We start from the raw sequence: 11,865 nt of genomic DNA, 5'->3' as shown, positions 1-11,865 counted from the left end.
CCATCCCCTTTTTCTTATGAATCAGGGTGATATCTCGCTCAGGGAGGAGTGATAGGGAATGGCAAAGGGCACACTGACAAAGGAGATTAATCAGAACTGGCTTTGACAAGCACTGTGGCAATTGGACAATTAAAACAGACATGGGGGGGGGAGAAGAACGAACTAGGGAGGAGGGTAGTGAAGACAGTGCAACAATGAATGAATGAGAACCCAAAATCTCTGTAAATGTTCATTAAAACTAATAAAATTTAATAATAATTTTAAACCCCCCAAAAAAACCCAACCCCCCCACACACAAAAAGGATAACTAGTAAGAAGTAACAGTTCAAAAGGAGAAAGGGAGGGGACAAAGGGAGTGGGAAATGAGGAAGGGAGAAAATCACTAGGATAGCAGAGTTTGGTGGACAGATGAGGGTGGTAGTTAAAGACTAGGAACGGTCCAATGGGGATATAAAAAGATGGGGAAATAGTCAATGGACTATGGGGGCATAGAGCAATGGTGGTTATTTTATAAAAAACAATGTATATGAATGATTGTATGAAGCACAATGTGAATGAAAAAATATGTGAAAAACAATGTTACATGAATGAAATTCAATCCAATACATACAATTATACAACATCAAAATAAATTAAAAATATATTAGAAACAGAAAACAAAAATCTTCACAACGGAATCAATAAATAGAACAAACAGATTCATCCTAGAGAGGGTTAAACCAGGCTACTCCTTGGAGGCCAGGATTCTGGGGCTTTGTCTGACATACCTTGGACATGTTGTAAGGAGAGACAGGTTCTTGGAGAGGGACATCATGCTTGGGAGGGTAGAGGGACAGCGCAGGAGGGGAAGACCATCTATGAGGTGGATTGATTGAGTTACTGGGGTAATCGGGATGGGTGTGTCAGAGGCAGTACAATTGGCACAGGATAGAGCAAGGTTTAGGGCTGTTGTACATAGGGTCGCTATGAGTCGCAAATGACTCGACGGCACATAACAACAACATACTATTGAATAATTCAGGAAGCAACAGAATATGGAAGGAATTCTTGAACCAAAAAGAATTATCCAGCATTAGTTATTTAAGCAGGTAGTATGAGATCGAGTCAGATATAGGAACCCAGGTTGGACAAACCTTGAGGCCCCAGGGCATTCCTTCTCTACTTGCCTGTACAGACTGTTCCGTTCCCTTTGAACCCTGCTGCACACTCGCATGAGGTCGTGCCGTTAGGATTGAGAAGGCAGCTGCAAAGACAAATGGGTAAATGATGTTAGCAGAAAAATACACAGCCAAGCATCCCATCCCACGATGTGACTTACAAGTGGTCTCCACCTCATCTCTCCAGTTTCCCGTCTCCCACCTCTATAAAGCATTCAAGAATTCTGCCTAAAGTTTGGGAGGAGAGTCCACTCAATACGGTCCCTCAGCATGCACTTAATCACCAGACATTGCATGTGTAGGCCAAGCAATAAGAAGTGTAGCTCCTAATCTTTAGAGATGTTCCTATTCTCTCGGTGCTGTGTTCTTTCCTTACTTCCTATGATCTATGGATAGAGTGATAGGAACGAGGGTACCATAGTGACAAGGAGTTGCAGTGGCAACTTAAAGCCAACTTCTCTTTTCGTCAATGTGCCAGGTAACTCAAGTGGCAGTTTGTTCAAAGGCTGCATGGTTGTTGATGGGGGCCTCTTTAGAGACATTTTAATTCTCACATGTAACTGCTTTATCAATTGATGTCATAGGGCAACTTCTGCATAATGGTTGAATGAAAAATTTATTTTTTTTGTAAATTCTCACTCAAATCACAATAAACAAAATAATGTATATACAAAATAAAATGGTCACATAAATTAATAATCTAACACGTTGAAATAGAGAACAAAGCAAAATTTACCTTTCCCAAAAGGCTTGGTTGCCATTCAGGGGCTATTTCCAGGCTGGGAAGATGGAACAGAAAGGCTGGATTCTCCTAAGGTGTGTTTTCTGATTTGGGGTTGAGACTAGGGTGTGGCTTTTGTTCACAACAGGGTGTTACCTGATTGGATTTGACCTCATATTTAAAAAGGATTTTGAGCCGTTGGGCCTGTGGCCCTCAGGCCTGCTCTTTGTGGATCTCCCAAATAAAACAGGTTTGGAAGCAGGAGAGGTATCTATTTCCAAAAAAAGCTTGCCTCCTGAAACTCCATGAACTTGGAAAAAAGAAAGTTTTGTGCTCAAGTCTTTTGTTCATAGGGCCACTATTGGTTACTTTGACTCAATGACACTTAACAACAAAAACAATAAACTCTAAAACCAAATCTACTGTGGTTGAGTCACTTTTGACTGCAAGGGACTCCATATGACACAGTAGACCTACCCCCTCCCAGGACATCCATGGCTGTACTCCTTACACAATCAGCCTGCCACACTTTTTGCTTGACTGGTGGATTTGAACTACTGACCTTTAGGTTACCAGTTGAGGGCTTTAACTATTGTATCATTAAGGCTCCAAAGTCTACCCTATTGCCTGGTGAATAGCGTGTGGAAACTACTCCCCTCAAGGTTAAACTCTGGAGTTGAAACCACTGGGAAGGAGTCCCTTTTTCATTTCCCCAATGGAAGTCCAGGGGACACCTACTTGGCACTGCTGTGGCACTTCCTACTGCAGTAGTCTCCTGTGATTTCTGAAAAAGAGATCCAGTTGCTGTGTCAGCCTTTATCACCCAATTTCACTCAAGAACTTTTTTTAAAATATTTGGTGTTTTTTAAAAAAGTATTTACTTCTGAAGTAATCGCTATTCATTAAAGAAACTATGTGCTGGCCGTGTGTGTGTGTGTGTGTGTGTGTGTGTGTTTTGATTGCCTTCAAGTCAAGCACAACTTATAGTGACCCTATGAACAAAAGGCCTGAAGCCCCTCTACAACTAACAACATTTATCAAAGTTCATAGAGTTTCCTGTTGTTTATAGAAGTCTTTTTTTTTTTTTTTTTTTCCACCCAGGCTGTCAGGATTCTCAAAGCCAACTATGAAGGTCAAGTGTAGAACAAAAGTAGAAAAACTGCCAATGGAGTGTTTCTTTCCTGCACTTCATACCTTGTGCTCGATGATAAGGAGGTAAAGAGAATAAAACACAATGTCTTCTCTCTTGTTCTCACGGGTCCTTGAGGTGCACAGGCTGACAGGTGTCCCTCGTCAGGCTCTAATTTTATTTATATTTATGTTCCTTATTCTTTCTAGTTTTTTTATTATTTCATAATGGATGGACATCATCAGAAGAGACAAGAACTTTCAGCACATTGAGCAAATGTGCAACATAGCTAAGGTTAAATTTTTTTTTTAAATGTAGCAATAGCAATGCTACCAAGCCAAACTGTTTTTGGTTAAATATTCTTCTAGGTCATATAGCCCTGGTGTGTCCATTTGCTGTACAGAGGTAACTTGTGGTTGCTATGAAGCTGAACACTGTGACACCGATATATCAAATGTGATAATAGTTACCCATGGCAGACAGTGTTTGGTAGCGCTCCCCGATTAAAACAAGCTTGGAAGCAGGAGTGGCATCTCCTTCTATAATAGCTTGCCTCTGGAAACCCTATGAACCTGGAGAAAGGATGAAGGTCATGCAAATGTTGAGGACTTTCGTTTGTAGGGTCACTATGAGTCATCTACGACTCGACGACACTTAACAACAACAACAACAATAGTCATAGTGCAAGGCCTGGTCACTCAGCAGGAGCTTAGTATATATTTGTTGAATTTATTGTTAAATTTTGTGCATGTTGAATAGATTCTTGCCCTTGGATGTCCAGACACCACAGATTATTTCCTGCTATGGAGGATTGGAAAAAAAAAAAAGATGAGCAAAGCATATCCTTTGAGCAGGATGTTTGTAATAAGAGCTTTTGGGAATTGCATTAGTCAAGTGGCACAGAAGGTTCTGAGACAGACACCTGGCTGCAGAAGCAGATTGCTTGGTGTCAGAAAGAACATATTCAGGTCCCAGGAAACTGAAGTGGATGCAGGGTGATTTTATGCTTTCCTGTGCTATCGATTAAAACCTCAACGATCAGTCATTTTACAACCAAATGTCTCCATTTTTTCACTGCCACAGTCACATGACTGTTGTAGTTCAGATTTTCATCCATCTTCCCTTGAAATTTTGCTACATTTTCTAGACTGTTGTCTGACCTTGTCATTTTAAGTGTGGTTGATCTTCCCATGTACCATGTTCTTATAAACCCATAAAGGAAAGGGAAAAAATCCACCACTACCTCAAACTAATGGATCTATTATAGAAATCTGTCTACATATTTCCCCCCTAACTCATTGCTTCCATTCCTCTTCTCCCTGGCTCTGGAAAACCTGACTCTGGATTCTGGTATTTGATAACCTGCCCTGGATTGTCTCTGGCTTCTTGGAACCATCCAGACTTTCTACTTGATCTTGACAGACCAGAACCTTGCCCTTTCCTGTGTCATTCTCATGATCTTTGTTAACCTTGAATCCATTGTTATAGTCACTGTGACAATATATATTGTTGAAGATCTTCCTCTCTTACTCTGAGCATCTATTTTGCCCAGCATGGTATCTTTTCCCAAAACCTGCCCTCTGCAATAACATGCCCAAAGTATACAAGACCAAGTTTCACTGTCTTTGCCACTAAGGAGCAGCCAGGTTGCACATTCTCCAAGACAGCAAGGCAGATTTGTCTGTTCTTTGGGCAGTTCATGGCGTGTTTAGTACTCTTCTCAAAAGTACAGTTCAAAGACACAGATTCTTCTCTGGCCATCCCTCATTCACTGTTCAGCCATCAGTTGCATAGCAAACAACTGGAAGGACCATGGCTTGGATCAGGCACACATTTGTCTCTAGACCAACAGCCTTGTTCTCTAGCACTCTGGAGTGGAATTACATGTAGGAATTGAAAAAGTCATGGTATCTATATTTGTTCACATGGAAAGACATCCTCCATGATATATTGTAATGGGACAACTATAGGCTACAAAATAGTATGGTGAATACAATTCTGTATACATGTGTATACATATTCCTAGATAACACTTAGAAGGTTAATACAAAACATTAATAAATTGTTTCTTACATTGGGAGAATAATTTTACTTATTTATTTGTACTTTAATGTGAGGAGGAATTGTTTTTCTTTCTAGATGCAGCAAGAAAGGCATTATTTCCCTTTTTAGAAAGAAACAGATTACACTGTGGTGAATGAGGGAAGAGTGGATTGTAAGTACTGAGGTGTTGCTCTTACCAGTGTCACATTTCACTCCTCGCCAGCCGACGTCACATTTGCAGGTACCATCACCTGAGGGTCCTTGGTTACATTGTCCATGGACACACGGACACACTAAGTGGAAAAATGTCCACAGACCATCAGTGTCTCATTGTGCTCAGAATCTTACGCATTAGATTTTAAAGGGGTTTGTGTCACTGCACTTTATTCTCCAGACTCACTGTCCTTACCAGAACGGCAGGTGCAGAAGAAGTAGAATCTTGTAGGCTGGCGACAGGTGAGCCAGGCTGTGTAGCAGTAAGACCATTCAGACCACAATTTTGGGACCACATAGCAGTACAAATGAGTGATTTAAACAGAGTGACAGTATCTTTGGCTAAGATTATCTGAGGGCCAAGTGTTAAGTGGGGCGGCTCTGGGTAGAGTTGCACATGTTCCCAAAGCATGGACTTCAAAAAGCAGCTAACTGGATCTGGGTTTATATAAACCTGGAATGTCAATTTCTTTGTCACTCAGGAGGGTCACGGGCCTTTATGAGTAATTATATGAAAGTTATGACTGTTTTTCACCCCAAAACACTTCCAGCTATGGAGGTTTCCTGACCTTTCTTTCTTTCTTTTTTTTTTTTCCCCCTGTGGCTCTACTGGTGAGTTCAAACTGCTGACCATTTGCTTTACAGGTGAACACTTTAACCACGGAACCACCGGTATTATGTTTGGGAACACTGCCCTGTTCCTGTAATTGTCAAAGGTGAGAGCAGGTGGGAATTCAACCTGTCTGCAGAGACAGGCTGCAAAGGGTGCACATGCTAATTCCCTCTTACTGCATATTCCAGGCGGTTCCCAGAGCCCAGGACCCTGAAGGGTGTGGGTGGGAGGTGCCCCACCTTGATCACAGTGGATTCCATATTTGCCTTCCATGCAGGTCTCACAGGCTGTCCCGTTGAAGCCCTCTCCACACTCGCACACGCCAGTGCCATTAACTCCATCCAAGCAGATTCCGTTTCCCAAGCAGGCGTCTCCGATTCTCCCTGGGCAGGGCTGGCACTGGGGGCCAAAGAAGCCCGCGCAGCATTCTTTAGTCTGAAACAGAAGCGCAGGCTTGATGCACACACCATGCCAGGTGCTCATTCAGAAACCCTGCTGCTGTCCTGTCTGTCCTGCTTCTTTGACCTCACGTGGAAGTGTAGTGGACAAGAGGACAGAATCCCCTGAGGACTGAGGAGGCTAAGTGATTCCGGGGGGGGGGTGCCACAGAGAGGACAAGGACCCCCACTGGGAAGGAGGGAAAGAGAAAGAGAAAAAGAAAAAGGCAAGGAAGAAGAGGGCGTGAGGAGAAATGAGATATAAGTAGAGACAGCAGAAACAAGTTAAAGTTGCAGATAACACAAGTGAGGCTGGAAAGGTCTGAGAACTGAAGGGCCTTTCCTGTGTTCAAACTCAGGCCCTGTGGTGTCCTGTATTAGCTCCTCTAATACCTCTTTCATGACACTCCACTTTATTGTACATATACATTGTTTTCTTTTTTAAAATATTTTTTTAAAATTTTATTATTTTCTTGTGTGTGTTCCATCAAATTGGACAGGGGGAGACTGCCCCTCCTTCTCCAGCAAAGCATCTGGTGGATTCGAACTGCTTACCTCTAGGATTGCACTGCAACTCCTTGCCACTAGGCCACCAGAGCTCCCTATATATACATTTTAAATACAAACTGAAGTTATTGAAGGTTTGTGGCATCCCTTTCTTGAAGCATATTGCCACCATTTCTCCAATTGTCACACCCTCACTTTGTGCTACTGTGTCATGTTTTGCTATTTATAGTGATATTTCATACTTGGTCATAGGCTATTGCACTCACAATAGACTATACTATAGTGTTGACATAACTTATATATGTACCTGGAAACCAAAAATTCACTTGACCTGCTTTAGGTGACGTTTACCTCACTGCTGTAGTCTTGAACCCACAATATGTCAGAGGCATGCTTCTAGTCCTCTCTGCAGGGATGGCTTTGGCAGTTCATAAACCAGTGCGTGAGCCCTGCAGGGTGTCTGTCTGGCTTGCTGTTGGTATGTAGTGGTTAGGGGCCATCAAGGCAAGTATAACTCATAGTGACCCTATGAAACAGCCGACATGAACCCTGCCCTATCCTGTACCATCCTCATCATCTCTGACACATGACAGCCCATTCCGGAAGCCACCATGTTTATCCGTCTCGTTGGGAGTCTTCCTGTCCTTCATTGACCCTCCACCTTTCCAAGCATGTTGGTTTTCCCCCAGTGAATAGCCTCTCCTAGCTACATGTCCAGATGATGAAAGATGAAGCTTCACCATCATTGCCTCTAAAGAGTATGATAGCTGCACTTTCTCCTGGAAGTCCATGCGATAGTCAGTACTCATTTCCAGCACCACAACTCCAAGGTATCCATTCTTCTGTCCCCTTTATTTGGCTTAGGCCTGCCTTTATTCCTGAGTATCTAGTCTTCTCCAGCCCCCACCTCTGTAGCTTAGAGACCAACCCTCCTAGGATAGGCATGGATTATAGTGGTGAGAGAAGTAAGACAAGTACTCCCGATTCTAAAGTTACAGCCCAGAGAGGTTTAGTTTTGGGGTCCTGTTTTTAAAATTACTGGGGTTACTTTCTCTAAGTGAGTTAGCTACTTCTTGTCTGTTTATAGGTGTGCTCCAAGGACTACCCTCTTATGAGAGCAGGAAGGTCCTCTTAGGCTGTTGATCTCCCAAATCTTCATTATATCAGTGTTATTTGCCTGGAGGAGCCAGTCCTTGGGAAAATACATCTTGCTGGGAAAGACCGTGAAAGAGAGGAAACCCCTTAGGGCCCTAAGAAGATGGATTGATGAGGTGACTCTAATAATGGGCTTGAGCGTGGTGGAGATCGTGGCTATGGTACAAGACAAGGTAAGGTTTGGTCTGTTCCAGGGTTGTTATGAGTCATAGTTGACGCTGATTAGACGGTTTGATCACGAGGATGCTGCAGAATAAGGCAGAGTTCCAACCTGTTCACAGGTTTGCTATAAAACGCAATGGCATCTAAAACCGATAACTAACAAGAGCAACCACCCCACTTTATGACACACAAGGCTGTCCCCAGGCTCTTGAAGGTTACCACTTCCAATCAGGATGGAGATAGTAAGGCGGAAGGGGAGGGGCAAAAAGCAAACACAAAGGTGTTTCGTAAACCATACTGTCTGGTTACAGTTTTCACAGTTGCCGCATAGGCCGGAAGCTGAGTAAATCTTTATACTCACGATGACAGTCTTCACACATGTTGGCTGGCATCCAACGAACACGGATCGCTTTCCCAGGAAATAAAGGGTTAAGATGCATTTCTTTGACTCTTTACCCTATGAAACAGTGAAGATTCTATCAGTTTTTAAGTGAAGGAAGAAGGGGAAAAAAAGTTTTCCAGGTTTTGAAAGTAAGTTGGCGGATGATGCATAGAGCGCTAAGGGGTCATCACTTCTTGACACTGTTTTATCAGTAAGAAAACACAACATTGGTCGTTAGAAGTCCAGGTGGCAAACAACCCAAGTAATGGTACCAGTCCTGAGGCCTGCAAATGATTTAGTGCGAGGCTACGAAAGGAAAGGTCAGCTCTTCAAACCAACCCAGGGGAGCCTGGAAAGAAAGTTCTGTCACTCTACTTCTGAAATATCACCCTCTGAGAATTCAGTGGAACATGATGTTACTTAAGACACACATAGGGTCACTTCACAATGAGTTGCATGGGGTTGGGGAGAAACTAAAATAAGAGGTTAAATAAGGTACACTGCATTCAAATGCATGAGGGAAAGAACTGTTTAAAAGGAATATATGTTTAGGTATTATTTGCATGACAACAGTCCAGAACAAGAGGTATACAGCAAAGCGGACCTTGTTGGGGTGTGTGTGTGAGAAATTTGTGTAATAATGAAAGATTTTTTTAAAGAGAAAAGTGAATTGGGGAAGGGTTGTAGGTAGGAAAATGTGCAACAATGAATTAATGGAAAATTTTAAAACCCCAAAACAACAAAATTTTTAAAAATCTATAAATGAAAGATTGTATAAAACATGATTTAAATGAATGAGGAAAAAAAAGATAGGACTCTGTAAAAAGAACTTTTCTCTAGAAGACTAACTTAAGTCAGGAAGTATCATAGAATGGTAACAAACAACTCATTGCCATCAACCCTGATTTGGTTTGCAAAGAATGTAAATTGCATGAGAGGAAGTTGCTTTCTCCTGCAAAGCAGCTGGGAGATTCAAACTGCTGAACTGATTGTCTGGGCTGGTAGTGCAACCCTTAGCCACTGTGGATAAACCTCTCTTCCAAGTCTCCATTTGATTGATCTTAACTTGATCATTGGCTTTTATTTATTTATGGATTTATAGCCTATCTTGGTTCAAGATGTGATTCAGACTTCTCACAAAGACATATAATATCCATGATTAAATTAAAAGTCAACAGAGCAATCATGCTTGTTATAAATTCCTGTGCAAGGCGCAGGAGCATCTGTCCTTCATAGTATTTGGAACATTACACTGTTGGTGGGATTGTAAAATGGTTCAACCACTCTTTGGAAGACAGTGGTGTTTCCTCGAAAAGTTGAACATAGAAACTCCATATGACCCAGTTATTCCACTACTAGGAACACACCCCAAGAAAATTAGAACTGAGACACAGAGACTTGTACACCAATTTTCATAGCAGCATTATTCACCATTGCAAGAACATGGAAACAACCCAAATGTCCAAACACAACCAAATGGATTGAGAAATTGTGGTACTTTCACACAATGGAAATACTATGTAGAGTGAAGGAACAATGATTTTGAAAAATACTGTGTAACTTGGGAGAAGCTGGAGAGCATTATGTTGAATGAACTAACTCAGCTCATAAGGACAAATACCGCATAAGACCATTATTGTAAAAATAGAAGGATAACTATTAAAACATTTATGGGAACACAAAGAGGGGCAGAGGGATGGGAGCAGAGGGGTAAGGATGGGAAGGGGTGGAACCACAGAGTTGCAGGGTTTGGTGGGTGTAGGGAGGAGGGCAAGGGAAGGATGCAGGCCAAAAAATAGGTGGGGAAGGTCCAGTAATGACTGATTTTATGAAACATCACACATGAGAAGGAGTGTACGAAACACAATGTGAATGAAGAATAGTGTGGAACTCAATGTATGTGAACTTTGTAAGCAAATAAATTTAATTTTTTTTTTAAAGGCCATAGGCACCCAGTGGACACAGTGCTGGGAGCCCTGAGGAGTGTGTGTTCGCTGGGGGCTCTACAAAGTGCCCACGTTGTGCTTGTAGCGCCTAAGTTCACAGACAAAACAGGAATGGGTGATGACAGAAAATAGTGTTGGAACAGTGGGAATGAGCAATTTTGCACATGCAGCTTTGGGAGATGTTGTTTACTGTAGTCTTTCTGAAGTTGGGACAAAATTGAACAAACAAGATGAGTTTGACACTCTGGAAAGGGTGAAAGCTGCTTATGAACTGTATTCTCATTTTGCAGAAGAATTGACAGAGGTTAATGAATCTCTATCCAAAAACCCAGCACTTGTTAATAAGCCTTGTTAACTGGTTGGCTGATCAAGATGACACTTCAGAACTTGAAGAACTAATGAATGAAGAAGCCTATGAGAAATGCATAAAATCTATTGAGGATTGGAAACAAAACCACTCTACGAAGTAGTGTAAAACAGTTTACACTGTCCTAAATGAGCAGGGGGTGGAATGAAAGTAGTTTTTAGCAAAACATAGTGGAAAACAGAAATGACATATGGCAGTTAACATTACTGAGAAAAAGTACCCTTTAACTTTATAATGAGTAGTACAAATAAACCCAATATACACTTTCTTCACATTACCCTGTAATTTTTAAGTTATAATATTCAAAATTTATTTATTTATGTGTGGTAAGAATAGTTACTGATATCTTAAGTCTGATATAATGTACCTACTGCTGACATCTGCACCTGGATTTGGGTTAGAATGCCTAGCAAATTTCCACTAGAAATGCTAAGTTTTTGTTAGCTGTACAGTGTCAGTTAAAGAATAATACTATCTTCATTTTGCCATATACTGCCTTTGCTGGTGCTATGTTTTTACAATGAAGCAACAGGCATGCAGAAAAAGAAACAATTTAGTAATAAAACAGTCAACACTTATTTTTTAAAAAAAATCCATAAAAACCAGATTATTTTTTTAAAAATGAAAATATATTTGTAATTTATTAAAAGCTGTGTGTATTTTGTCCACAAGGGTCTCTGGTGGCACAGCAGGCTAACTGCGGGTCGGTTGAACAAAACATTGGTCGTTTTGATTCCCTAGTTGTCCCTTAGGAAAAGATGAGTCCATCTGCTCCTTCAAGGTTTACAGCCTTGGAAAAGGCATGGGAAGTTTGTCTTTATCCTGAGTCCACAATAGACTTGTTGGCAGTGGGCTTTATGCCCATGTCTACAGGTTGGTATTTTCCCCCTTAGTTGAAGGTGGTTATAACTTCAGTTCTAAGAAAAAAATCAAGTAGGTAGAACTCACCAGGTTGAGTATGGTTTGGGACATGGAATTTGTCTTCTCTGCTAAGATTTCTTGCTGTTGCCTTCCACTGGCTACTGTTGTTGTT

At 41.5% G+C, this 11,865-nt stretch overlaps 1 protein-coding gene across 1 annotated transcript in view; it reads right to left on the bottom strand.

Moving 5' to 3' along the window:
* STAB2 (stabilin 2) overlaps window positions 1-11,865 on the bottom strand; it is a 251,479-nt gene that overhangs the window by 87,054 nt on the left and 152,560 nt on the right. Inside the window, exons 36-40 of the mRNA XM_006888578.1 lie at window positions 8,499-8,594; window positions 6,116-6,311; window positions 5,248-5,343; window positions 2,617-2,662; window positions 1,167-1,243 (exon numbers count right to left, since the gene is read on the bottom strand). Of these exons, the coding sequence (XP_006888640.1) occupies window positions 1,167-1,243; window positions 2,617-2,662; window positions 5,248-5,343; window positions 6,116-6,311; window positions 8,499-8,594 (511 nt within the window). The remainder of the gene's footprint in view (window positions 1-1,166; window positions 1,244-2,616; window positions 2,663-5,247; window positions 5,344-6,115; window positions 6,312-8,498; window positions 8,595-11,865) is intronic.

This window comes from Elephantulus edwardii, unplaced genomic scaffold, assembly GCF_000299155.1.
Source record: "Elephantulus edwardii isolate Elephantulus edwardi_28Jun2011 unplaced genomic scaffold, EleEdw1.0 scaffold00068, whole genome shotgun sequence".
NCBI classification, from domain to species: domain Eukaryota; kingdom Metazoa; phylum Chordata; class Mammalia; order Macroscelidea; family Macroscelididae; genus Elephantulus; species Elephantulus edwardii.
This window is presented reverse-complemented; position numbering and strand designations above follow the sequence as displayed.